Below are 24,653 nucleotides of genomic sequence, written 5' to 3'. Positions count from 1 at the left end.
AGAGGAGCATTTCAGCGCCCTGTGAGGTCAGATAAAGACACTATATTTATCTGGCCGGTAACCTGAGCCCTGAATTTCTGTGGTGGCGTTTTTTTTTACGTGTGGCCCCACAGCCCTCGGGCTCGGCCCCCTCCAGCCACCGCGCTCGCTCCCAGGGTAGAGGGGCTGAGCTGGGGGTGCCCTGTCCCCTCCAAAGGGCTCTGCTGCTGCCCATCTCCACGTCTCCCATCTCTGGGACCAGGGGAAGATCCCAAAGGAGGCAGGATCAGCCCCGTGGGCATCACCTCATGCCTGGATGTTCGTCCCCCTGACCAGCCATCGGCCGCCCACCCCACACGCAGGTGAGTGGAGGAGGTGGAGGGGACACAACCCTGGGGAGGGGGACCCAGAGACAGACAAAACTGCCTCCCCTCTTCCTCCATCTGCATAAAACCGCAGGGGAGAGGTTTCCCTCCAGGTTCAGAGTTCATACACAAAAACTTGGCAGTTCCCCGGCAGCCTCCTCGTCCCCCCGGCGTGGGCAGAGCCACTTGCCCGAGGGTCCCTTCTTTTTTTCCTTGCACCCACAGACCTCAAAGCAATAACACATCATGCCCTGGGTCTTACGTCAGGGTTCCCCGTGGGTTCCCCGTGGGTTTGGGGTTTTGCTGCCCGGGGGGTGGCCCGGGAGGGGTGAGCAGCAGGTCGTGCAGCTGGGTGGGGATGTGTCAGCAGCACCCAGCGAGTCCGGGGCGGTGACTCCCGGCCAGCACATGTGGTGTGAGTTTGGAGGGTTCTCAGGCCCAGGGTTGGTAGGGGAAGGGCCCTGGCCAGGCTGGCCTCAGCTGCCTGAGCCACCTTGGGCAGTGCCCATTGTTCTGGGGGGTGGGAGTGGTGGGGGGGCACAGGTAAAGAGCACTGGGGTCTCCATCTGTTGACAGGATGGCTCCAGCTCCTTGTAGGGAGCAAACATTTTGTGGCACATTCTCCCCAGGGCTTCTCGGGGCCACTTTCCCAGAGGGAGATGGAATCCCAGAGGGATCCCTTGCCTTGTGCCCTTCAGGGAATGTGCAGGAGGCTGTCCCACCCCTCTGGCACTCTCAGCTGGACACAGAGCCCCTCCACCCCAAACGTGTGCACTGGAGCACACAAAGTACCTCACACAGGGTCCCACCTCTGCCTCTGCTGGGAGCTGCCACGTCACCTCCAGGGCTGGGACATTGTGTCTCAGGGGACAGGGGACACAGCTCCAAGCCTGTGTAAGTGAGAAGCAGCTGAGCTGTGACACCTTGGATGAAGCCAGCGCTGTGTAAGCTGAGCTGAGCCCGCTCTGGGGCTCTGTGGCCACCGAGGGGGACAGCGGCCACTGGACACAGGCAGGACAGAGGGGACAGCTGCCACCGGGCACGGGCAGGAGGAGAGAGAGGGCAGCTGCCACCAGGCATGGGCAGGGCAGCAGCTGGGGACAGAGCAGGGTCCCTGATCCTCTGCCTCCAGAGTGAAGGGTTTGCCTTCCCTCTCTGAGCTGAGCTTCCCATTGGGAAGGCTGGTGGAGCTGGAGGCCAGGGCAGGACTTCCCAGCATTCCAAGCAGTCCCAGGGTGTCCTGCTGCCATGTCCTGGTGCTGGCTCCTGCCTGGCCTCGTGAGCGCAGACCGGACATTCCTGTGCCTCAGCTTCGCCTGACACCTCGGGAGGATGATGAGGGAGCAGGAGAGCTGACTCAGCCCTGCCAGCCCCAGGGCTTTGCCAGGCAGCAGGAAAGCTCAGCACTATGACAGGCAGGGAGGGGCCAGGAGCCCAGGAAACACTGGGAGGACCCGAGGTTTTCTCACACCCCAGTCAGCTCCTGTGGCTCCTGGCACACTCCGCTCTCCCTCTGCCCTGGGATACACTTGGATGTGACGTGGGGACTCGGCAGCACAGGCAGTCCTAGCAGATGTGACATTCCTCCATGGTAAGACCTCTCTTCCCAAGAGATGGGGTAGCTGCCGTGTCTGGAGCTGGCTCCTGCTCCTGGGCCCCCCCATCCCTCCATCAGCTCCCCCGCATTCCCAGGCACCTGCTGCCCTGTGGAAACCTGTCCTGCTGCCAGAGAGCACCTGCTGCCCTCCTGCTTCCAAACTGGAGGCTCTCCTGATGCTGCCAGCATCAGTGTTGGCACGGCACAGTGGGAGATCACGAGCAGCACTGGCAGTGGGTGATGGCACAAGGTTCTGTCAGAGAGCACGGGCACTGCTGGCAGTGGGCGATGGCATGGGGCTGTCCCAGCACTCAGATCATCTCTGCTGGCGAGGGGGACAAGGATCAGGGATAGCCCAGACAGGGTCCTGTGCCAGGCTGCCCCATGCCCCAGCAGGGCAGGCAGCCAGGCACGAGCACACGGAGCCGAGGGGCTCTGCCACGCTCATTCTGGCACTTGCAGGGAGTGCCAGTCCCTTGGCTGGGGTCCCACATCCCTCCAAGCAAGATTCCCTCACTGCCCATGTCAAATCCTGACTGGCAGAGCCTCTCCTGGGCCCTCACTCCTGGTGAGAGCAGCGGCAGCCTGGCTGGGGAGAGCCGGGTGTTTCGTGGAGTCCCTGCCTGGGAGCAGGTTATTCACCCTCCAGCCTCTGTTCCCAAACAGGTCTGTGTGCTCCACCTTGCTCCTGCTTGTAAATATTTCCCTCTCCACTGTGGGATGTGGTTGTTCCCTGGGCAATAACAACAGCACCTGGGATGCTGGAAAGCCCGGGGCTGTCTGCCAGGAGCCCATGAGTGCTTCTCACCACCCTCTCCTAAAAGTAATTCCAGGGTGTTTCCACACTGGGGTCGGACCCTGGGGCTGTGAGCAGGAGGCTGGGCTCCCCCAGGATCAGCCAGGGAGTGACAAGCTGGGATCCAGTGCCCATCCCCAACCCTGGATGCCCCCTGTGTGCTGCCGGGACCATGTGAGGGACGGGCCAGGCACAGGCTCTGTCACCTCCCAGCTTGGAGCCAGGCCAGAGCCCGCCCCGGCTGGGCTGGGAAAAGCCTGTGAATCAGGGTCATCTCCCGGGTGACTGGAGACTCTCGGAGCCACATGAGCCACTGTCCTGCCAGGGAAGGGACACCAGGCACAGGGGGAGCTGAGCGCCAGCACCGCCAGGACAGAGGAGCTCGGCTGGGGTCCTGCCTGCCCCGGTGCCACCCACAGCCCCAGGACAGGTAGGGAACCAGCCTCGGCGTGGGTGCTGAGGGAAAACTTTCCTCTGGCTCCACGCAGCCCGTGTTTGCAGACGCTGGAGGCTGCTGGCTGCCACACTGCCCTGTCCCTGCTCCGGGCTGCCTCTGGGTGCCTTTGTCCCTGTCCCCTGTGTGCTCCTCTCCTGTCCTGTGCGGGTGCCACGGGGCAGAAGCCCTCTGCTCTCTGTGTGGAACGAGTGCTGGGGTGTTGCCCGCCCTTAAAGCCTGGCTTTGCCTGGAGGGTGGGGGCACAGACATCACCTCAACAGGAAGACTCGTCTTGAATTACTCATGGGAGGCTCACGGGGCACAGCGGTGGCAGGGAGATGGGCAGGCTGCTCGGGTCCTGGCCTTGCCTCAGTTTCCCTTTCAGTTTGTTGAAATGCCAGCCCCCTGCCAAGCCCCAGCCCTCACTCTGAATAGCCCGGGGAAGGTGCTGGGCTGGCTGGATCAGTCCATCCCACCTGCCTCTCTCGGGTAGAGCTGGGCCTAAGCAACGTGATTGTGACCAGGCAACCGCCTCCCATCTGGAGGAGGCACTGGGGACACCTCTCCAGCCATGGGACAGCGTGTCAGGGATGCCAGGGCTGGGGCAGGCATGACTGCTGCAGTCCCTTGGCTTGGGTGTCTGTGGGTCCTGGAAAGCTGGGTGCCCTGGCTGTGCCCTGGGGCTCCCTTCTGTGGTGTGAGATGCCTGAAGGCACATGGGTGGCAGTGCCAGCTGAGTCCTGCTGCCCCAGGCTCTTCAGGAACGCTGACAGGTGGCAGGAACCACGGCCCCTCATCCCCTGGATTCCCTATCGCCTGCACACCTCTCCCAGGGTGTTCCAGGACAGCGGGCTGCTGGGTGGGTGGTGGTGGTGGGTGCCCCACTGTGCTGACCTGTGAAAGCTGACCCCTAGGCTCTTCCCTTGCAGTCGATGCCTCCAGGAGAGCCCTCTGAGCCCCAGCCTGCAGCATGTCCCAGCTCTCCTCCACCCTGAAGCGCTACGTGGACTCCTCCCGCTACGCCGAGACCACCTACAGCAAAGCTCCCAGCGGGTACAGCTCCTACAGCTCCTATGGATCCAGCCTGTCCTACGCGGACAGCGACAAAATCGGCTTCAAAGCCAGCTACCTGGGCTCCCCCCGCTACCACAGCGCGGGGCTGTCCCCGACCGGCGCCTATGACAGGCTGCCCCTGTACCCCGACCCCAGCATCCGCCTGAGCCCCTCCTACATCCGCGCCCAGCCCCGGCCGCCCGGCGGGGGGCTGAGCGGGGGGGGCTGCTACTCCTTCGCGGGGACCCCCACCAGCCCCACGGGCTACCTGCCCGCCGCAGCGCCCCTGAGCCGCCACAAATCCATCAGCCACTCAGACCTGGCGCGGGAGTTCTCGGGGCTGCACACCTCGGACAGCGCCTACGCGCCCGCCCGCGCCCGCCAGGAGCCCGGCGCCCTGCAGGGGCTCTACCAGGCTGCCACCCACTCCGACTACGTCCGTGGGTACCTGGAGAGCTACGGGAGGAAAAGCAACCACGGCAGCCTCTCTGCCGGCCACCTCGGCCCCTCTCAGGCCAGCCTGCCTCCCTCGGGCACCCGCTGTGCCAGCCAGCCCTGCGAGAGGAGCGACGACCCCTGTGATGTGCCCGCCCAGGACCCCACGGTACGTGGTGCTGGCTGGGGGTGGGGGGCTCGGCTGTGTTGTGGTGTGGGTACACATGGTCGTGCTTATCCAGGGAGCCTGAGCGCTGGTGCTCTCCCTGGGAATCTCCGTGTGCTGTCCCGGGCCTCAGTTTCTGCGTCTGTCCCTCCGAGATGCCCTTGCTGGCGCAGCAGCGCCGGGCTGGAGCTGCTGAGGCAGCCTGTGTGCCGCCAGGAGGGTGTCCTCTGAGGGGCTGTGCTCCCTGAACACGCTGCTGGGAACAAACCTCACCCAGTGGCTGAGGGTGCCCACGTCCTGGCAGGACTGTGCCCGCTGCACCTTTCTGCGTGTGTGTGTGACCAGTGGGTGTGACCAGTGGGTGATGGTCCCAGCCCGAGGAGGGGCTTCCTGCTGCCTCATCCCGGCTCGGGAAGGTGACACGACCAGGCTGGGCACTCACCCTGCTGGGGTGGCTGGTTTGGCTAGTGCTGGCTCTGCCACAGTGACTCAGTGCCCAGTCGGGTTGCTCACTGGTGCCCAGTGATGCCAGTCCCCTGGCATGATCCATTGCTGCCATCTCGGGGCCCTGTGCCCCAGCCCCTGTGGCAGCAGCAGTTTCCCTGTGGCAGCGCTGCTCTGGGCAGGGTCACCCAGGGTGACAGGCACTCCGTGCCCCAGGTACCCCTTGGTGCTGCAGCAGCCCCAGGGCCCCGGCCCGGGCTGGGAGCAGGAGTCACACACAGCCCAGCTCGGGTGCGCAGGGGAGCAGCCTGGTAATTTTCCACTCAGGTTTCCTTCCAAGATCTGGTCAGGCTGTGCCTGCCGTGTCTCCCACTTTGTTTCCATTCCCCCTGTGGTGGAGGCTGGTCTGCCTCAGTCCAGGTTCTGACCTGCCCTTTGCTTCCCTGCATCTCTGTCCCACTGACGTCCACCAAAACACAAGGAAAAGTGCTGGGGGATTCTTTTCTGCTTCCCTGGGAGCAGGACAGGGACCTCTTTCCTTCTGCAGCCAGTGCTCTCACATCCCTTACCGTGCCCTTTCCCCTGTGCCCCTTCCACCACAAAACCAGCTGCACCTGCAGTGCCAGCAGCACCCTGCCCTGGTGTGGGACCCCCTGTGCCCACCTCCCTGATCCCTGGGGCAAGGGAGCAGGTTGGGGAGCTGGAGAGTGGAGCATCACTGCTGTGGAAGGGAATTCCTGCTTCCCCCTCCCACACCAGGCCCTGGAAGGGGGGGACCAAGGGAGGATCCAGTGGTTGCTACCAGGCATGTGCACTCTGGAAAGCCCTGACTGCCACTGCTAAGGAAGGGTCCTCACCCCAGTGCCCACACATTGCTGTGATGTGGGTGCCAGCCTGCTGCCATGGGATGTCCACGGGGCATAGCCACAAACCACAGCCCTGTGGTCTGCACATGAACACAGCCAGGGCTGGCTAGCAGGTGGCAAAGGTGGCGCTGGGACAGGGCAGGCTGGGTCAGCCACACTGGCTTAGGTTTCCTCGGTGCTTTGATGGGCACAGCTGCTATTTTCCACTGCCGTGCCTTTTTTCCCCTCTCCCTTTCCCAAGCAAATGTCCCGATCGTAAAACAGACTTGGGTGCCCGCGGCCGTGCCAGGAGCCGGAAACAGGCGCATGTTGCAGCCCCGGTGCTGCCATTGGTTCTGCCCCATTACCCAGCCCCGAGGGCAGTGCCAGCAGCACCCACTCCTGACAGAGCCAGGGCACAGCAGGGCTGGCTCAGTGCTTCCTCCCATCCCTTATTCCCCAGCCACCTCCTGCCTCTAAAAGCCACCCTGCGGAGGGGTTTGCAGCCAGCAGGTGAAGGTGCCGGCGTTTGTCCCTGCCCACACTGTCACTTTGTGCCTCAGTTTACCATCCCATGGGGTAAAGGTGCAGCTGCAGCGAGTGGTTGTGCTCTGCTGTGCTGGCTCCTGGGAAGGGCAGGCTGGTGAGGGGCAGGGCTGGAGCGGTGCCGCCCCATTAACCACCCCGGGTGTACACAGGGTCAGGAGGCCAGAGCCACCCGCAAACCCGCCGGCAGCTCTCCGCAGTCCCATCCTGAGCAGCTGACGTCCCTGGCCCGCAGCCAGTCCCGGCCCTGCCTGCCGTGGCGGTGCCAACAGGGCCTTGTGGCAACCTCTGCCCGCGGCAGAAGGTCACCGCTGCAGAGGGGACAGCTGAGGGCACGGACCTGGCTCTGGGTGATGCCACCCCACCAGGTCTCCCCTTCTCTCTCCTGCCCCAGCCTCGCCCTTGGAGCCTGTGTGCCGCTCTCTGGCTTGGAGGGGAATTTGGTCCTTGGCCCAGGGCGCCCAGTGACACCGGGGCACGAGGTTCAACAAGGGATGTGGCTGAACGTCACCCTCTCACCACAGAACCGGCTCTGCCGGCACGGTGCATCCTCGTGGGGAGTGCTGAACCAGCACCCCATGGGGCAGGCTGTGCTCCAGGGCTGATCCTGCCCCTGGGATACCCACCCGGGCAGGGTGGCAGGAGCTCTGGGTCTCGGGGAGCTGTGCCACAGCCCCCAGGTGTCCCAGGCTGTGACCCGTGGGAGCCCTGCAGGGCAATCCCACAGGGCGGAGAGGGCAGTGGGCGTGTGCACACACCGTGTCCCCACATGTGAACGCCGTGTCCCCACATGTGTACGGTGTACACAGCACGGGGTGTGTACATAAACACACGTGTGGGAGCACGCACGGGCCCCGGGATTACGACAGGAGTCCTGTTGTGGAGCCGAAAGCCCTGGCCCTGCAGATGAATAACGCTGCAAGATGCCTCCTCAGATATTTTTTGCCGGTGCCAAAAATAGTCTCCCTTCCTCCCTCCCCCTCTCCTCCTTCCCCAGTCAGCCCCTCCGCCGGCTGTGCCGCGGACAGGGGAGGCTGCATCTGCAGCCATCAGGATTCAGCAGCCCCTGCCTCTGGATGGGGATGTGCTGGGGGCTGGCAGGGGAGGAGAGCAGGCACTGCTGGGTGCCCTCTCGGTGTCAGAGCAGCCCAGCCGCACTCCCCGCCTCGGTCGCCCATGGAAATTTCCCTGAGCGGTCGGTAGGACACCTGGGCACGCTCAGCAGGCGCAAAGGCTCCGCCGCTCGTCCTGCTGCGGTCAGAGGGGTGAAGCAGAGGGAGACGCAGGACTAGGACGCAGGACACCCGGGCTCCCTGCCAGCCTCCGCATCTGCCCTTGCTGCAGGAGAAGAGCTGGAGCCCTGCCCGTGCCGTGCCTCAGTTTACCGAGGGGAGACGCCAGGTGGGGTCTTTGCTCCACGTAGGACTGGGGGGGAGCTTTTTCCCCCCGCGCAGGGCACTAAAACACCTCTGAGCTCAGCGCCACTGCATCCCCTGAGGAGGAGGGTTCCCCCAAAATGTGTAACCTGGCACTGGCCCCGCAGGGAAGGCACATGCCCGGGAGCCTCACGGCCCTCTCTGACAGCCCCTCTCTGTGTGCGGGCCCCCCTTGTACCCACATGCTGTGGGGCCGCCCCTGCGTTACCAAAACAGTGTTGGCGAGTGACTCCCGCGGCTGGGTAGCCCCGCTCTCCGCCCGGTGCCTGCCCAGAACACGGCGTGCCCGGGGCCGGACAGCCGGTGCCATCAGCCCCGGGAACGCGGAGCCGGGAGCACGGGGGAGCACTGAGGGGGGTGGGCAGGCGCTCCTCCGGCTGCCGCCTTGCCCAAACGCCCCGTTGCCCCGCACGGTGCCGGTGTCGGGGTACGGGAGAGTTGAGAGAGGTGCGGAGGGGTTCTGGCATCCCCCCGGAGCCCCCCGGAGCCGCGTCCCCCCGCGGTACAGCCGCCCCTCGCGGGCCCCCCCTGTGTCTCCCGGCGCGCTGTACCACGCGGTGCGCGGGGGCTGGCCCGTCACCGAGCCCGTCACCGAGCCCGTCACCGAGCCCCGGCTGCCGCCTCCCCACCCATTTGATGTCAGAGCCGCTCAGGTGCCCGTCAGCCCCGCAGCCGGCACCGGCCCCGGCCCCGCACGCCCAAGCACGGGGGGCTCCGCGCCTGAACCCGCGCCCCCGGCTCCAGCCGGCCCCGGGCCAGGGGTGCCCACCCCGCACCCTCCGGCACCCCGCTGCCCTCGGCGGGTCCCCGCCGCCCTGCCGTGCCCGCCGGGGCCACCATGAGGGACTCCTACACCGTGACACTGCCCGAGGAGCCCCCCGCGCTCCCCGACCTTCACAAGGACCTGCGGCCCCGCGCCTCCATGCCAGGGTCGCTGCTGGTCTCCACCTTCGTCGGGCTCGTCCTCAATAAGACCAAGGTATGAGATGCCCGCAGCCCCCCGGTGTGGGGCCAGAGAAGGGGGGCCCCCCCGCCCTCGCTGGGGAGTGTGGGGTACCCTGTGGCGGCCCCCGTGCCCCGGGATGGGGTGCCCGGGGGTGGGTGCTGGCGGCGGGGACGGCGTGTCCCGGCGTCCCGCAGGATGGCAGGGAGCAGGTGAACGCACGTGTCAGGACACCTGGGTTCCTCTCCCGAGCCCTGCCCTTGTGGTGACCTTGGCCAGGTCCCTCTGTCCCAGCCTGCCCACCACAAGGAAGGGGTCTGCTGGCCGCTCTGGCCCCTTGGCAGTGTCACCGGACTGAACGCTGTCCCCAGGGCTACGGTGGCGGGGCGGATCTTCCCTGCAGGGATGGCAGAGCAAGGGGCAGGGAGGGCAGGGGTTGGGCACTTATGTAAGCCTGGCTGCTCCGGCTCTCCTGCTACCCCGACGGGCGCGGGGCGTGCGGACCTGGATGGGGCAGGACGGTCCGGGTCGTGTCCCTTGTCCCCATCCCCTGTCCCTTGTCCCCGTCCTGCAGTGCAGCCTCGGGGACTCCCCTGCCGCGCCGCGTGAGCCAGCTCTCCTTCACCGCCTCTGAGCATGTCGTGTCCTAGATAAAACCCTGTACGGGAGAGGGGGATTAGCTGGAGTTGAGTCACCCAGGGGAGGGAAATCCAGGGGGGGGAACAACACCTCGGTGCACACAGGCTTGCACCACGGTAGGGGAGTACCTGACACCCCCCACCCCACCCCGCAGCCCCAGCCCTCCCCTGGGGTCGTTCCAGGCTCTGGGAGGAATCAGGACCAGGCTCAGGTCCTGGCTGTGGGGGAATGCCAGGTCTGTGGGGAGGTTTGCACCCACATTGGTGGGACAGCCCGGTCCCTCCTGGCTCACAGGCAGGAGCTGCCCGGCCAGGGCGACTGGACGAGCAGCGTCCTGGTGGTGGGGATGGCTGGGGAGCACTGGGGCAGCTCCCAGGGGTTGCTGCTCACCCCTAGCACTGTGACCTTCCCTGTGATAGCTGTGGGGACACGAGCAGCAATCCCTCCCAGGGTCAGACCCTTCAAGTGATGGAGACTGTTGGGACACGGCCCCACCTCTCCTGTGCCTGCTCGGCCCTGTCCACTTGTGGGCCAAATCCAGGCCAGCTCCTGCAGCCATGGTGTGGCACTGACCCATCAGACACTGCTGGCACAGTGCAGGACCCCCTGCCCTGCCAAGCCTGCCCTCAGCCTGGGGGTCCCTGGGGAGAAGCCGGGGGGGATTGCCTGGCACTTTTGGACAGCCACCCCCTGGCACTGAGGTCTGTGCTCAGCCACACCTGGGCACCACGGGGCACTGGCGTGGCACACAGGGTGCGCGGTCAGTCCGGCAGGGCCACGTGTGCCCACGCAGGGCGGCCCAGTGGCCGCTGGTGCCGGTGCCCGCTGCGGTGGGTGATGCCTGTGCCGTCGCTAAGGAGCACGTGTAACTGGATCTGGGTTATTTTGGGCTGCTGTCAGGGCTGGGTGCTCAGCACCTCCCACACACACACCAGCTGCTGCTATTTCGGAGCTGCTGGGCCCCCTCCCCTCCTCTTCCTCTCCCCTCCTCTCCTCCTCCCCCTCCTCTAAGCCTGGGGTGGGCAGCTGGGGCGTTTGCCTGAGGATCCTTAAATTCTGGTCATCTGGGGGAGCACCGTCAGCGGTCTGACCCTGCGGGACCCCACACCCGCTCTGGGGATGTTTGTCCCATCACTACCCTGAGCAGGACCCCTGGGCTCCCACCACTCCTCCCCACCAGCACCCTGTCCCACATGCTGGGAGAGGGCTGGTGGCCCCTCCAGACCCTTCTTTGGTCTCAGTGTGTCCAGCAAAGAGTGGCAATGCCCCCCAGCCCCAGAGCCCAGCTGCCTATGCTGGCCTAGCTCAGGGAGCACCTGGGGACCTGGGAGAGCCTCCATGGCACAGGTACAGCACAGCCAGGGCAGCGAGAGGCTGGGAGGGCACCGCTGGGCACACAGCCCTGTTCTGCTGCAGGGTTGGGCTTGCACTTTCCCAGGTGGACTTTATCCTGCAAAATAACTGTGCCAAAGTCTGGGCTGTGCTCATGCAGGGTGTCCTGGAGGGGACAAGATGGGCAGTGACAGGGCACTGTGCTCCTCCAGCAGCATGGGGCAGGCACGGGGCACTGCCATCCCCAAGTGTCCTGGGGCCCAGGGGGGGCAGTGGAGGCAGCCAGGGGGGCTGAACTGGCCCACAGCCCAGGGCATGGGGCAACAGCGTCGCCAGGCAGGGAGAACTTTGAGCCCTGTGCATCGTCCTGGGCCAGCAGCAGCCGCCTGGCAGGCAGGACGGGGCAGGCCAGCCATGGCTTCTCCCCAGGTCCTTGGCCCAGAGAGCAGCTGCGCTGCTGGCCCTGCCCATGATGTCACAGCGGGATGGGGCCTCTGCTGGCACTGGAGGGTCTGCTCCATGGGGGTGTCTGTGGCACCATGTCTGTGGCATGGCCAGTGCAGCACCATCTCAGCCCTCTTCCCTCTCTCTGCAGAGCTCCAAGGCGGTGCAGGGGCTGACCGGGCTGCGGAACCTCGGCAATACGGTGAGTGTGTGCCCAGGCAGCATGGCCCCAGCTCACCCTGTGCACATCTGTGGGGCAGGGGGGAGCCCTGGCCCTCCTCCTCGCCACCCAACACCCACTCTGTCACCCTGGCAGCTCCCTGCAACCCACTGCCTGAGGAAGAGCTTCCGCTGCTCTGCACTGCTCTGTCCCCATCCATCCTCTGCCCACCCGCCCCAGGTGTCCCCCTGCCATCGCCTGCCTCCCTCTGCTTCCCGTTGCCATGGTTTTCTCTTCTGCCTCCCCCAGTGCTTCATGAACTCCATCCTGCAGTGCCTGAGCAACACCAAGGAGCTGCGGGATTACTGCCTGCAGAACCAGTACCTGCGGGACCTCAACAACAACAGCCGCATGCGCACGGCGCTCATGTCAGGTGAGTGTCCATCGCCAGCCCCTGGGGACTGCGGGGGCTCCCCTGCAGCACAGCCCTGCAGCACAGCCCTGCAGCACACCCTCGCCCCCCCGGGATGCCCCAAATCCTGGGGATACCCACCCCGAGGTCGGTGCTTCTCCCCAGCCTTGCTGGGGCAGGCGCTGTGCTGTGGGTGCTCAGCCAGGGGGGAGGATCGGGGGCAGGGACCCCCAGGTGGGGTGCTGAGCTCTGCCCCAGCTTGCTGACCCGCTTCTCTGCCCGCAGAGTTTGCAAAGCTGATCCAGCTGCTCTGGACCTCGTCCCCCAACGAAAGCGTGAGCCCGTCCGAGTTCAAGACGCAGATCCAGAGATACGCCCCCCGCTTCGTCGGCTACAAGTAAGGGGGGGGGGTGCAGCGGTGGTGGGGGGAGATGAGCCCCCCCTGCTGCCGCTCACCGGCGGTGCCCCGTGCCTTGCAGCCAGCAGGATGCACAGGAATTCCTGCGGTTCCTCCTGGATGGGTTGCACAGCGAGGTGAACCGTGTGCTGGTGCGGCCCCGGGCCAGCACGGACAGCCTGGACCACCTCCCGTAAGTGCTGCCTGGGAGGAACTGGGTAAGACGAGCTTACCGCCTGCAAGCCCAGCCTAGGGACAGTGACCACACGGGTCTCTCTGGGCTGGGTGGCAGGGCTGGCATCCTCCAGGCCACGCTCACTCCCCGTGTGTCTCCCCACCCCTTGCAGTGACGACGAGAAGAGCCGGCAGATGTGGAGGAGGTACCAGGAGAGGGAGGACAGCCGCATCAGCGGTGAGCAGGGCTGGGGGGACAGGAGGGCAGGGCAGGGCTGGGAATTGGGCTGGGAACCGGGGGTCTCACCCTGCTCTGTCTCACCCCACCAGACCTCTTCGTTGGGCAGCTGAAGAGTTCGCTGACCTGCACCGAGTGCGGCTACTGCTCCACTGCCTTCGACCCCTTCTGGGACCTGTCCCTGCCCATCCCCAAGGTGAGGCATCCCCAGGGATGACCCTTGGCCCCCTGCCCCTCACTCCCTGTCCCTGACCCTCCCTGTGCTCTCACAGAAAGGCTACGGGGAGGTGACGCTCATGGACTGTCTCCGGCTCTTCACCAAAGAGGACGTGCTGGATGGAGACGAGAAGCCGGTACGGGGCAGGGGGGGCTTTCCTGGGAGCAGGGTGGGCACCTTTCCCCCCATGCCTGTGTTACCAGCACTGTGGGCGCAGGGGGGACTGGCCTCTGCCCTCACCCTCCTGCTTGTGCTGTTTGTCCCCCACAGACGTGTTGTCGCTGCAAAGCCAGGACGAGGTGCACGAAGAAATTCAGCATCCAGAAGTTCCCCAAGATCCTGGTGCTTCGTATCCTTTGGGCAGAGGGATGGGGGTGTAGGGAGTGTTGGGGGTGATGGCAGGTGGTTTCTCACGGGTCTCCCTTTGTCCCTTGGCTCCTTGACGTGACTCCCCCCAGACCTGAAGCGCTTCTCCGAGTCCAGGATACGAAGCAGCAAACTCACCACCTTCGTCAACTTCCAGCTGAAGGACCTGGACCTCCGGGAATTCGCCTCGCAGAGCTGCAGTGAGTCCCAGTCCCTGCAGGGCTCCAGCACAGCCCTGAGCTTCTGGTGACCCCCGTGTTCCTCGTGCTCCCCTGTGTGTCACAGCCGTGGTGGGGGGCAGGGGTTTGAGGGGTGGGAGCCACAGAATCCAGGGGACCCGGCCCCGTGCTGGCATGCTGGGGAGGCAGCTGGGCTGAGTGGCACTTTTTCCCCCCACAGACCACGCCGTTTACAACCTCTACGCCGTCTCCAACCACTCGGGCACCACCATGGGGGGACACTACACAGCCTACTGCAAGAGCCCCGTGTCCAGCGAGTGGCACAGCTTCAACGACTCCCGGTGAGGCTGCCGTGGGATGGGGCAGGGCCAGCAGGGACTGGCTCTGGGGAATCCTGCTGCCTGGTCCCAGTTTCTCACAGCTCTCCTGCCCTCTCTGCAGCGTCACCCCGATGTCGTCCAGCCACGTCCGCAGCAGCGACGCCTACCTGCTCTTCTACGAGCTGGCCAGCCCGTCCTCCCGCATGTAGCCAGCCCTGCTGCCTCCCTGGGGACCCCTGGGCCACCCCTCAGAGCCAGGCCCCGGCCGTGTGGCCCCCCAGCTGCAAGAGGGAGGTGAAGAGGAGAGACCCCTGAGGTGGCTGCAGAAGGAGCAGCCAGGGGCAGAGCCCGGGCAAGGACAGCCCAGCTGCGAACTGAGGAGGGGCAGCTCATGGCAGGACAAGGCTCAGGCAGCCCAGGCGCCTTCTGGTTGCTGGCATTTGGTTTTTACCTTGGGGGTTTAGTTTCTTTTTTTTTTTCCTTTTTTTTTTTTCCTTTTTTTTTTCCTTTTCTTTTTTTTTTTCTTTTTTTTTTGGTGTGTAATAAAAATCCAGAGCAAGGGACTCTACGGGAATGGGGCCGCCTGTCCCATTGACTCAGCCAGGACCTCTGCTCCCCTGGGGCAGCAGCACCCAGAGCTGGAGACCCAGGAGAGCCTCACTCATCCCTCCTGGCCTCTTGGCACTCCTGTATCTGCTTGGCTATCCCAGAGGATTGGTGAACTGCTCCCGACCTCCTCCTGGCACTTCCAAACCTCCTGGCAAAGGACTCCAGCACTCCAGTTGCCTCCATCCCATCTCAGGCAGCAGCTCCCCAGCAGCTGCCCCACACAAACACTCCTCACAGCAGCCTGAGCTCAGGCCCAGACTCACGGACAGGAGGGAGGAGAACATTTTGTGGAATTTATATGTATTTATAGTGGACTTTGCTTCACCTGGAGCACCCACCCCGCCGCTTCCTGCCTCTCCAGGGACTGGTGTCGGGGGATGCCTCGGGTAGGTTTTTACCTGCCTCCTCATACGACGGTGCCTTAAACCATTTAGGGGAGCGGGGGGCCACTGGGGTTGCACAGGAACATCCTTCCTGTGGAGGAGAGGGAGGGGAGGACAGTGGCTTTCCGGGACCATCTGCAATTGGGGCTTTTTCCTCCCTGTGATCAGGAGCCCCCCCTGGGTGCCCGGGGACCCGCCCTGCTGCTCCGTCCTCCAGCTAAAGCAAATGCCAGTGGCCTTTTTAGCCTTTTCTCTAATTTATTCGCCTCCTCCCCGTCCTGCCTTTGCCTGAGGTGCAGTGGGAGGAGGGACGGGCCTGACCCAGCACCATCCCAACCCGCAGGGCAGCTACATCCAACCCAGCACCCGGCTGGCTTCGTCCTCGCTGCCCTGCGGGCACGGGCTGAGCGCTGGCACGAGCACCCTGCCCAGCCTGGGGCATCCCAGCGGGGCTCAGGGAGGGCAGGCCGGGCTGGGGGGGCTGCCCGGGGCAGGTACTGGACTGGGGCAGCGCTGCTGCTCGGCAGGTGGCTTGTTTACTGTGTAAGCAAGATGGGTGGGAAGTGTCTCATACAAGGGAGACTCGTGCGGGAATAAATTCGAGCTTGAAAAGAGTTCTGCGTGCATGTGGTGTGTTCTCTGGGAGGGCAGGTGGTGGGAAGCTGCCACCAGTGCCAGAGCAGCCTGGCTGTGCATGGCTCTGGACACCCAGCAGCCCCCATGTCCCTGGAGCAAGGGAGATGTGTGTGCGGGTGACAGTCCCTCCGCTGTCCGGAGACAGAAGGAGCCTTTCCAGCCCTGCAGTGCCCAGACTCTTTCCTCAAAGCCCCTGAACAATGGCCCCTTTCTCCCCTGCTTAGGGCCCAGACGGGCACCGAGGCATTAAGGGGCAGCAGGAATGCAGGTGGCTGGGCTCGGGTACCCAGTGAGGCAAGGGGGGACACGCTCAGCCTGGGGTCCCCAGAGCAGCCCCCTCAGTGCTGCCCTCAACAGTGGGGAGCCCAGGGTCAGCAGCCAAACCCAGGGAGCCCCTGTGCCCCCAGGAGCAGGGTCCCTGTCGGGACGGGCTCCAGCAGGGCGGGTGAGAGCACACAGTCCCCTTTAAGACGCTGGTTCTCCGTGCCAGAGCCTGACCTCGGCATCCTCAGCTGAGCTGGATTAACGGGGTGAGGGGGGAAGGGGCCTGCAGAGGGGACTGGGGCCGCTGCCTCCCAGGGCTCCCCGCACTGCCGGCACGGCGGGCATGGCCCTGGGGGCTCCGCGGGCTGCAGGGCTGTGGTGGCACGTGTAGGCACAGCTGGCACTGCCACCACCTGTGCCCGGTGCCCACAGCACCCTGGGGCCCATGGGGGTGGCTGGGGAGGAGCGGGGTGTGGGGCTGGGAGCTGTGTTGGGGGGCACGGAGTGCTGGGGGTGCTCTTAGCCAGCCAAGGAATCGCCCGCTGCCATGAGAGACTTCACCGAAATCACGCTCTGCCCCGAGGCTCTGGACCACAGCAAGGTAGGGCTGGGGGTGTGGGTGCTGCTGGAGGTCCCTACATACCCACCCCCCGGTGCCACCCGTGCTTGCTCTCCCACAGACCGAGTTCTGCAACCCCGTCTTCGAGGGCGAGGAGCCCCGGGCAGCCCCGAGCACGGAGCACCCGCCAGACAAGGATGGGACCGGCCCTGCATCACCCCGGGACGGCCTCGGTACCAGCCTGGGGGTTTGTACACACACCCCCCTGCCCACGGGGCTGGCAGCAGCGGGCTGGTGGGCTCTGGGGCTGCTTAGGGGACCCAGGAACAAGAGGAAGGGACGTGCCCAGGCAGGGCTCAGCCAGCCGCGCAGGGAGGTGGGGGCACGGCTTAGCAGCCCCCGGGCTCTGCCCGCTGTCCTCGCCTTCCCCGCAGGCCAGCAGCTCTGGGGACAGGTAGGCTGGAGGTACCGCGCCGACTGCAAGTTCACCTGGCTCTGCGTGGCTCTGATGAGCACCATCCTGCTCTTCCTCATCGCCCTCCTGCTGGGCATCGTCATCCACCGTGAGTGCCCGAGCAGTGAGGGATGGGGGATGGCTGTGACTGGGGGGGGGGACAAAGAACTGGCTCAGAGGGGAAGAGGGACACTGAGAGGACACCTCAGGACACTGAGAGGACACCTCACTTCCCGCGGCAGGGGGAGAGTGCCCCCAGGCACAGGAGCAAGGGGGATCTCCACCTCCCTGGGATGTGGCAGGACCACCAGCCCCTGGGAGAGCTGTGTGGGATCCCCCGGGAACCGCACACTGGGACTGGGGGGGGCTTCCTAAGCCCCTTCCCTGCACTGCAGCCACCTCTCCCTGCTGGGGCTGAGCAATCCCTGCTCTTCCCCGGGCACAGAGCTGACGTCCCCACACCCACCCGGCGCCCCAGCCACAGCCCTGCCCGCCCGTGGCACGGCCACCACCACCACAGCAGCCACCCGAAGGGACCCCCCAGCCCCCAGAACAGCTGCCACCCCAACACAGAGCTGGGTGCCCACAGCCCGCACGGCAGCACCAGGTAAGTGCCCCTACATGGGGCAGTGTTTGGGGCTGGGGGTGCCCTGCACCAGCTCACGCTCACACTGTTGCCCCGTGCAGCCTGTGGCGGGACCCTGCGGGGCCCCGAGGGCTCCTTCAGCTCCCCCAACTACCCCGGGCCCTACCCCCCCGACGCCCTCTGCATCTGGCGCATCGAGGTGGGCCCCGGCCTCGCCATCCAGCTGAAGATGGAGACGTTCAGCGTGGAGGGCACGGCCTCCTGCCTCTTTGACCGTGTGGAGCTCTACGAGGAGCAGGGCGTGGATCCTGCCCCGGCTCGGGGCGGCCCCACCAGGTAGGACCCTCATGCTTGGGGAGCGTGGCAGGGCAGTGGGGAGGGGGCAATGAGCGGCGTCACCCCTTGCTGTGCCCCCAGGTTCTGTGGCAACGTGGCCCCCCCGACCTTCAACTCCAACTCCAACCGGCTGCGCGTCACCTTCGTCTCCGACAGCAGCGTGGGCGCCCTGGGCTTCAGCGCCCGCTACCGCACCGTGGCTCCCAGTGAGAGTGAGTACCCCCTGCCCTGGGCACTGCCAGGGCTCCTCTCTGTGGGGAGAGCCACGGGGGTCCCTCCAGGAAGGGATGGTGCCCAGTGGGATCCCCCCCCATCCTGGGTTGTCTCTGCCTGCGTGCAGAGAGCTGCGCCTGGGACGAGCACCTGTGTGACCAGGGGCTCTGCCTCCACCTGGGCTTCGTCTGCGACGGGTTCCACGACTGCACGGACAAGAGTGATGAGGCCAACTGCAGCCTGAAGCACAAAGGTGGGTAGGACACAGCCCTGCCTGCAGCCCCCAGCCCTCAGTCGCTGTGGCACAGTGATGGGTGGGGAGGCAGGGGAGTGGGCAGATGGAGGGAAGGGAGAGGGTCGGGGGTAAAGCTGCATGTGTGTGTCCCTGCAGAGTGTGGGGGGCCACTGACCGCCTTGGAGGGGCACCTCTCCACCCCAAACCATCCCCAGCCATACCCACACCAGCAGGTGAGAGAAGGGACGGAGGTGGGAGCAGGGTGAGGGTGAGGCTGGGCAGGGAGGAAAGGCAACCTCCCCCCGGGGAGGGCCGGGGGTGCCCCTGCCCAGCTTCATGGGTGTCGCCGGCTGCCCCCTGCCCCCGCAGCTGTGCCTCTGGCAGATCTCAGTGCCCGTGGGCCACGTCATCGACCTGCACTTCCACAACTTCAGCCTGGAGTCGCACGAGGACTGCAGCTTCGACTTCGTGGAGGTGCACGACAGCGCGGGCACGGGGGCTGCCAGCCTCATGGGCAGGTACAGCCCACCCCCCTGGCACCTCCAGCCCCGCTGCACCAGCCTGGGAGCACGGGGCTTCCCTGGCTCAGCTGGGGAAACTGAGGCACAGGGGTGGCCGGTGGGGAGGAGCTGCCGGAGGGCAGAGGTTTGGGGAGGTGCTGGTCAGCCCACCCTGACCTCATCCCTCACCTTGGCAGGTTCTGTGGCCACCAGTTGCCACCCCCCCTGACCTCCTCACGACATGTCATGACCGTCCTGTTCGTGGCGGATGAGGGAGTAGCAGACAACGGGTTCTTTGCCACCTACCAAGCCCACAATGCCACAGAGAGTAGGTAGCCAAGCAAGGGCACAGGATGCCCAGGGGGGCTGTGCCGTTACCATCCTTGGGGGTCTTCAAGGCCAGGCTGGATAAAACCCTGGAAAAAACTGCTGACCCTGCCTGGAGTAACAGGTTGGGCTACAGGCCCACAGGGGGCCTGAATTTCCCTATAACCCCATTGATCCTGGCTGTGGGAATGTGACCTGGAAGGGCTGACCTGCACAGAAGCACAATCCATCACCCGAGGGCTGCCCCTAAACAACCCAGGGGATTTGGGATCTCCCTAAGCTGGGCTGGCGACAGCCACCTGTCCAGCCACCAAGAAGAGCAGGGACAGGGGTGGCGAGCAGGCTGACTGCCAGCCGTGCCCACGCCCTGCCACACTGACCTCTGCCACCTTGCAGAGACGTGCAGCCCCGCAGAGTTCTCCTGCAGGAACGGCGAGTGCCGGGCGCTGGAGTCGGTGTGTGATGGTTGGCACGACTGTCCCGACGGCACCGACGAGCTCAACTGCACCGGGGTGTCCTACCCAGCCTTCGGTGAGTGCCACCCCTGGGTGCAGCACTCAGCCCCCTCCTGAGCCCCCCTGGGGCAGGGGACGTGCTGCTGGAAGGGCTGAAGCCCCTCGCCCCGTGGCAGGGTCTGTCTGCGAGCCCGTGCACGTGGAGATGTGCCTGGGGCTGGGCTACAACGCCACCTCCTTCCCCAACATCTGGCTGGCCATCCCGGACCAGGAGGGAGCCGCCGAGGTGCTGCAGGACTACCAGGTGAGCCGCCCGCGGGGCTGCCCCGGGGCTGCATTCCGGGTTCCCCACGGCATTCCAGGCATTCCCGGCTCACCGCTGCTCTCCCGCAGACGCTGATGGAGCTGCCGTGCTTCCAGCACCTCCGCCTGCTCATCTGCAGCCTCTTCGTGCCCAAGTGCACCCCGGACGGGGGGGTCCTGCAGCCCTGCCGGGCCGTGTGCCTGGCGGCAGAGCTGCGCTGCAAGCAGTCCCTCGGCCTCCTGGGCATCCTCTGGCCCATCAACTGCAACATCCTGCCCGACTCCAACGACCCCGTGGAGTGCTTCCAGCCCTGACCCTGCGAGAGAAGAGGAGCAGGGGATGGAGACGCCCTCCCCACCCCAAATGTCCCTCCTGTCCTCCTCCTGGTGTGAAAACCCGGCTGCTGGGGTGGCCCCCACCCGCAGCCCCCCTTGCCTGGCTCCTCACCTGCCCTGGGTCAGGCCCTCTGCCCACAGCTCCGCATCCCTAGAGAGCAGGTGATACATCCCACAGGGAAAGGCTTGGGCTGGAGGGGCTGTGCTGGGGGCACCAGGGAAAGGGCTAAAGCTCCCCAAACGGAGCAAGGCCGGGCAGAGGTGAGCCAGGCTGCAGGAAGAAGAGCCCAGGGCTGCCTGTGTCCAGCAGCCCCAAAGCCGGTGGAATAAACAGCTTCAGCAGCTGACAACCCCAATGAAACAAGTGGCTCATTTGGGGAGAGTCTGTGTGTGGCTCCTGCCAGATCCTTGGGGAAACTGAGGCATGGGCCAAGGGAGGGAAGCCAGGGATGGGGTGGGGGGTTTCAGCAGGAATGGAGGGGCACAAGGGAGAAAGGACAGCTGTGCCCTCACTGGCCTGGGAGCTTGCAAGGTCCCAGGAAGATGGATGGGTATTGGAAGGGGTCATTTCTGTGGCCCCATGGTGCAGGGAAGGGATCCTGCCTGAGCAAGAGCTGTGGCCTTGCTGGCTGAGCTGGCTGCGCTGGCTGGAGGCCACCCTGATGGCCACAGGCCTGGCAACACCCCACGGCCACAAACCAGCTCCCAGCTGGCCAAAAACAACAGTCCCTTCACACCTTGGGAGAGAGGAGCCAGGCGGCTCCCTGCCAGCACCCAGCCTGGCCCCGGGCACTGGGGTCAGGAAGGCTCAGCCAGCAATGCCACCACACTGCTGTGGGCACTGGAACAGGGAGGAGAGAGCCAGCAGTGCTTCCTGCTCCCCTCACCCCTCCTGAGCATGTGGGGAAGTCCCCAGCCCGGCTGGGGTCACTGGGAGCAGGACCCACTGGGGTCAGCCCCGCTCTGCCCTTGTACCCAGCACGGCACCACCGTGCCCACATGGCTCAGGGGGCTCGAGCCCGCCTGGTTCCTTCATTCCCTGCACGTCCCACTGGCTGTGGGGCACAGGGACTTCCCCAAGCCATGGGACTGCCCCGCTGCCCGGCGTCTGACCGTGTCCCTTGGATGCACTCGGCTCTGGAACAAGTTAAAGGCAAGCTGGGAGCGCCCTCGAAAGCTTCCCCACGTGCTCCACAGTCCCCCGAGGGCCAGCCCTGCCTCCTGGCACGGCCATAGCACTGCTCTGCCTGTGCTTCCACCTGCCCTGCCCGCTCAGCCACCCCTTGGATGGCTCCTGCAGCTCCCCATGGATGCTCCCGGGGCTGGCACTGCCAGGCTGTGTGTGCCCTGCCATCCCCCCTCGCCTCAGCTCTGCTGCCAGCGGCAGCCCCGAGGCTGCCAGTCAGGAGACCTTCACACCACGAGGGCTCCCTCTTCCTCCCAGTCTTTGCCGGATTTCCCTCCCTCAGCCTCTCTGTTGTTCCCTTTCCCCCCTGCTGCCTGTTTTCCCTGTTTTCCCTCCCCTCCATCCCAGATGTGTTCAGTGGAGGCAATCTGCAGCCCGTGCCTCCCCTCCCTTGTCCAGGCTGTTTGCCTCGCTCTCCCTTCCCCCTGCTTACAACACTCCCGACACCATGGGATTATTTTTCTTTTTCCCCTTGTCTTGTAGCTTTTGGCTCCCAAGGCCCTTGATTTCCTTTGGAGTTTGGGAGGAGAGACGTGAGGAGGAGGGGGGGGTGGAGAGGCTGCCTCTCCCAGGGCCTTCGTCAGAGCGAAGTGGCCGGGAAGAGCCGCAGCCCTTCCACCCAGGAGAGCAACGAGGCACCGGGGCAGGAGCTTTGGGACCGCAGTGAGTGGGGACACCCAGCCGGGGGCAGCTGGGACTCTCTGAATTCCTGGCTCCGGCGCCTGGGCGGAGAAGAGACACTTTTTCTCCTCCTTTTCCTCTTTGTTGCAGTCGTGGAGGGGGGGAAGAGAGAGCAGCTTTTCTGGGTCGAGGCCACGGGGCGGGGGGGGGCCAGCGCTGGCCGCGGGGCTCTGTTCTCGTTGTGGGAAGGGCTGGGGGCAGCGGGGTGGTCCCGGCGCCGGGGTGGTCCGGGGATGCTGCTGCAGCCCCCAGGGAGCCGGGCGGGCGTGGAGCGGAGCCGGAGCCGCCGGGATGCTGCCAAGGGCCGGGCCACGGCACAGCCCCGCGCTCCCCGAGCTGCCGCCCCATCACTCACCCCCAGATGCAACAACCCCACCCACTGACACCCCTAAATCCCCTCTGCCCGCACCCCCGGAGCCGGGCACGCTGCTGATGGGGCAGCGCCCACCCCGAACAGCCCCCAGCCACACCCCCGGAGCTGCCCGTGCTGCAGCCCCCTCCCCAGTTCCCTGTCCCCAGCCCCCCGGGAGCCACCCCAGGGGCTGCAGGGTGGTGGGATGGCACACGGGCCGTGAGGATGCTGCAGCAGGTGCAGCTGCGAGGAGCTGCCCAAAAGGCAAAGGGAAAAGAAGAGGGGGATGTCCCCTGCTGACCCCCCACACCCACTCCCTGCCGAGCGCTGCCAGCCCATCTCCCAGCCCTCTCTGCTGTGGTTCCCAGAGCCATGACCCTTCTCTGCCCCTTCCAGCCCCTCCACGGTGGACAAGATGAAGCAGCTCTTCCTCCTCCTCCTGCTCGGGCTCATCACCAGCTCCCTGCAGATCGAAGACAACAAGATCCCTGGGCTGTGCTCAGGGCAGCCAGGAATCCCAGGGACTCCAGGCCTGCACGGGGGCCAGGGTCTGCCAGGCAGGGATGGACGAGATGGCCGGGACGGGGCCATGGGGATGCCCGGGGAGAAGGGCGAGATGGGCCCTCCTGGTAAGAATGGAGACATCCCTGCTGGGGAGGGGGATCTGCTCTGCCCTGCCCTGCCTGTGGGGAATGCTCTCATGCCAGGGAGTGAGTCCTGGATGCTGGCACAGCCCCATGTTGCCAAACTGAGGGGGAATCCTGCAAAAGTGCCCCTTCCATGCCACCCCCCCCCTCTCTGGTCCTGCCTGTGGTGACCCTGTGCTCCTGTAAAAGGCAGCAGCTCCCTGTCACTGGCAAAGCTGCATTTGTCCCCATCCCCAATGTCATCCTTTTCTTCCAGCCCCGCTTTAGGAGAGCCCACCAGGAACAGGACTTCACCATCCGTTCCCTGGCTCCTAGGGTGGGTTTTCTCCCAGCCAGTGGGCTATCTCCAGCAAACCATTGATGCTGTGCCAACTTATCTCACACACCCAGCCCTCCCCACTTGTGTTGCTTCCCCGGGCAGTGCCCCGGGCGTGGCGGGTTGGGGCAGGGCAGGGTGGCCGGGGGAGCTCGGGTGGCGGCGGCAACGTCCTAGAAGTAACCCTGTCCCCCTCCTGCCCGCCCAGGAGTGCCCGGTCCCCGCGGGGAGGTGGGCAGCCCCGGCGTGGACGGGCTGCACGGCGAGAAGGGGGCGCAGGGCGAGTGCGCGGTGGCCCCTCGCTCCGCCTTCAGCGCCAAGCGCTCCGAGTCCCGCAGCCCCCCCCTGCCCGACCAGCCCATCCTCTTCGACGTGGTGCTCATCAACGAGCAGGGCCACTACGACCCCGCCTCCGGCAAGTTCACCTGCGAGGTGCCCGGGCTCTACTACTTCGCCGTGCACGCCACCGTGTACCGCACCAGCCTGCAGTTCGACATCGTCAAGAACGGCCAGACCGTCGCCTCCTTCTTCCAGTACTACGGGAACTGGCCCAAGCCCACCTCGCTCTCGGGGGGCACCCTGGTGCGCCTGGAGCCCGAGGATGAGGTGTGGGTGCAGGTGGGAGTGGGGGACTACATCGGCTTCTACGCCAGCGTGAAGACAGACAGCACCTTCACCGGCTTCCTCGTCTACTCCTACTGGCAGAACTCCCCCGTCTTCGCCTGAGCTCGCCCTCGGCTGGGGATGTGCCCCTTCCCAGCCCCCAGCGCGGTGGGAGCCAGGGCACCGGGACCCCTGCCCTGCTCGGGGCAAGGAACACAGCCCCTCTGCCATGCCGGGTGTGGCGAGGAGCACCCCTCGAGCTCACTATAATCTCGGGCACTTGGCCCTGGGGGAGCCCCCATCCCCTGGTTGTGCGGTACCCACCGCACCGTGCCCGGTCCCTGCTGCTCCCCAGGCCGGGTCTGTGGGGCCAGGAGCCCGTCCCGCGGGTCCTGCCCCAGCCATACCCTCAATAAAAGGCCGTTCAGCCACGCGTGTGCCGGCTGCCTGGGCGCCCTCGGGGATGCCACGACGGCGGGAGGGGGCTGCGCCGGCCTGCCTGGGACGTGAGACAGAAGGACGGGGACACGGTGCCGGGGTTGTCCCCGCAGAGCCAGCGGGAGCCACTAGATGGTGGCAGCGGCGTCCCTGAGCCGCGGCCGCGGCGCTGCGACAGCCCCCGGCACCTCCCCGAGGCTCGGGAGGGGGGAGCGGGGCCGGAGCATCCCCGGTGTCCCCCCCGAGGACCGACCCCTCGCCGGGAGGGAGGGTCCCGGTGCCGCCAGGGCCACCCCGGGGGCAGTGGGTTTGTCC

General features: G+C 65.8%; 3 protein-coding genes across 4 annotated transcripts; all 3 read left to right on the top strand.

The window, feature by feature from the left end:
- Positions 1 to 183: 183 nt before the first annotated feature.
- Positions 184 to 14,244, top strand: USP2 (ubiquitin specific peptidase 2). 2 transcript variants are annotated; one of them, XM_027699300.1, is made up of 13 exons: positions 184 to 341; positions 4,103 to 4,830; positions 11,608 to 11,658; positions 11,926 to 12,049; positions 12,314 to 12,425; positions 12,508 to 12,618; positions 12,773 to 12,837; positions 12,930 to 13,033; positions 13,110 to 13,190; positions 13,325 to 13,403; positions 13,513 to 13,620; positions 13,820 to 13,940; positions 14,041 to 14,244. In XM_027699300.1, the coding sequence occupies exons 2-13, from the start codon at positions 4,144 to 4,146 to the stop codon at positions 14,126 to 14,128; spliced, it is 1,731 nt and encodes a 576-aa protein (XP_027555101.1). In that variant the 5' UTR covers positions 184 to 341; positions 4,103 to 4,143; the 3' UTR covers positions 14,129 to 14,244. The 2 variants fall into 2 exon arrangements, with proteins under 2 accessions (XP_027555101.1, XP_027555102.1); XM_027699301.1 differs by lacking the exons at positions 184 to 341; positions 4,103 to 4,830 and adding an exon at positions 8,897 to 9,077 and having other exon boundaries at positions 14,041 to 14,238.
- A 2,054-nt stretch (positions 14,245 to 16,298) lies between these two features.
- On the top strand, positions 16,299 to 20,465 carry MFRP (membrane frizzled-related protein). The gene is made up of 13 exons (XM_027699496.1): positions 16,299 to 16,412; positions 16,492 to 16,603; positions 16,805 to 16,933; positions 17,270 to 17,431; positions 17,512 to 17,746; positions 17,828 to 17,958; positions 18,087 to 18,212; positions 18,351 to 18,427; positions 18,564 to 18,712; positions 18,892 to 19,022; positions 19,418 to 19,552; positions 19,653 to 19,780; positions 19,870 to 20,465. The coding sequence occupies exons 1-13, from the start codon at positions 16,359 to 16,361 to the stop codon at positions 20,092 to 20,094; spliced, it is 1,794 nt and encodes a 597-aa protein (XP_027555297.1). The 5' UTR covers positions 16,299 to 16,358; the 3' UTR covers positions 20,095 to 20,465.
- Positions 20,466 to 21,833: 1,368 nt separating this feature from the next.
- C1QTNF5 (C1q and TNF related 5) lies at positions 21,834 to 24,273 on the top strand. Its single transcript, XM_027699424.1, has 3 exons — positions 21,834 to 21,964; positions 22,731 to 22,963; positions 23,506 to 24,273. The coding sequence occupies exons 2-3, from the start codon at positions 22,750 to 22,752 to the stop codon at positions 24,021 to 24,023; spliced, it is 732 nt and encodes a 243-aa protein (XP_027555225.1). The 5' UTR covers positions 21,834 to 21,964; positions 22,731 to 22,749; the 3' UTR covers positions 24,024 to 24,273.
- Positions 24,274 to 24,653: the final 380 nt, after the last annotated feature.

Source organism: Neopelma chrysocephalum, unplaced genomic scaffold (assembly GCF_003984885.1).
Source record: "Neopelma chrysocephalum unplaced genomic scaffold, ASM398488v2 Primary Assembly neopelma1_138, whole genome shotgun sequence".
NCBI lineage: Eukaryota > Metazoa > Chordata > Aves > Passeriformes > Pipridae > Neopelma > Neopelma chrysocephalum.
Note: the sequence above shows the minus strand (reverse complement) of the source record. Positions and strands in the feature narration are given on the sequence as shown.

Excerpts from the sequence above, each read along its gene's own strand:
- USP2 (XM_027699300.1), top strand. The coding sequence starts at position 4,144 with ATGTCCCAGCTCTCCTCCACCCTGAAGCGCTACGTGGACTCCTCCCGC. Across the intron at positions 12,050-12,313 it reads GCGCACGGCGCTCATGTCAG|AGTTTGCAAAGCTGATCCAG; the intron begins GTGAGTGTCCAT and ends CTCTGCCCGCAG. Across the intron at positions 12,426-12,507 it reads CCCCGCTTCGTCGGCTACAA|CCAGCAGGATGCACAGGAAT; the intron begins GTAAGGGGGGGG and ends CGTGCCTTGCAG.
- MFRP (XM_027699496.1), top strand. The coding sequence starts at position 16,359 with ATGAGAGACTTCACCGAAATCACGCTCTGCCCCGAGGCTCTGGACCAC. Across the intron at positions 17,959-18,086 it reads CACCGTGGCTCCCAGTGAGA|AGAGCTGCGCCTGGGACGAG; the intron begins GTGAGTACCCCC and ends GCCTGCGTGCAG. Across the intron at positions 19,023-19,417 it reads AGCCCACAATGCCACAGAGA|AGACGTGCAGCCCCGCAGAG; the intron begins GTAGGTAGCCAA and ends GCCACCTTGCAG.
- C1QTNF5 (XM_027699424.1), top strand. The coding sequence starts at position 22,750 with ATGAAGCAGCTCTTCCTCCTCCTCCTGCTCGGGCTCATCACCAGCTCC. Across the intron at positions 22,964-23,505 it reads GGGCGAGATGGGCCCTCCTG|GAGTGCCCGGTCCCCGCGGG; the intron begins GTAAGAATGGAG and ends CTGCCCGCCCAG.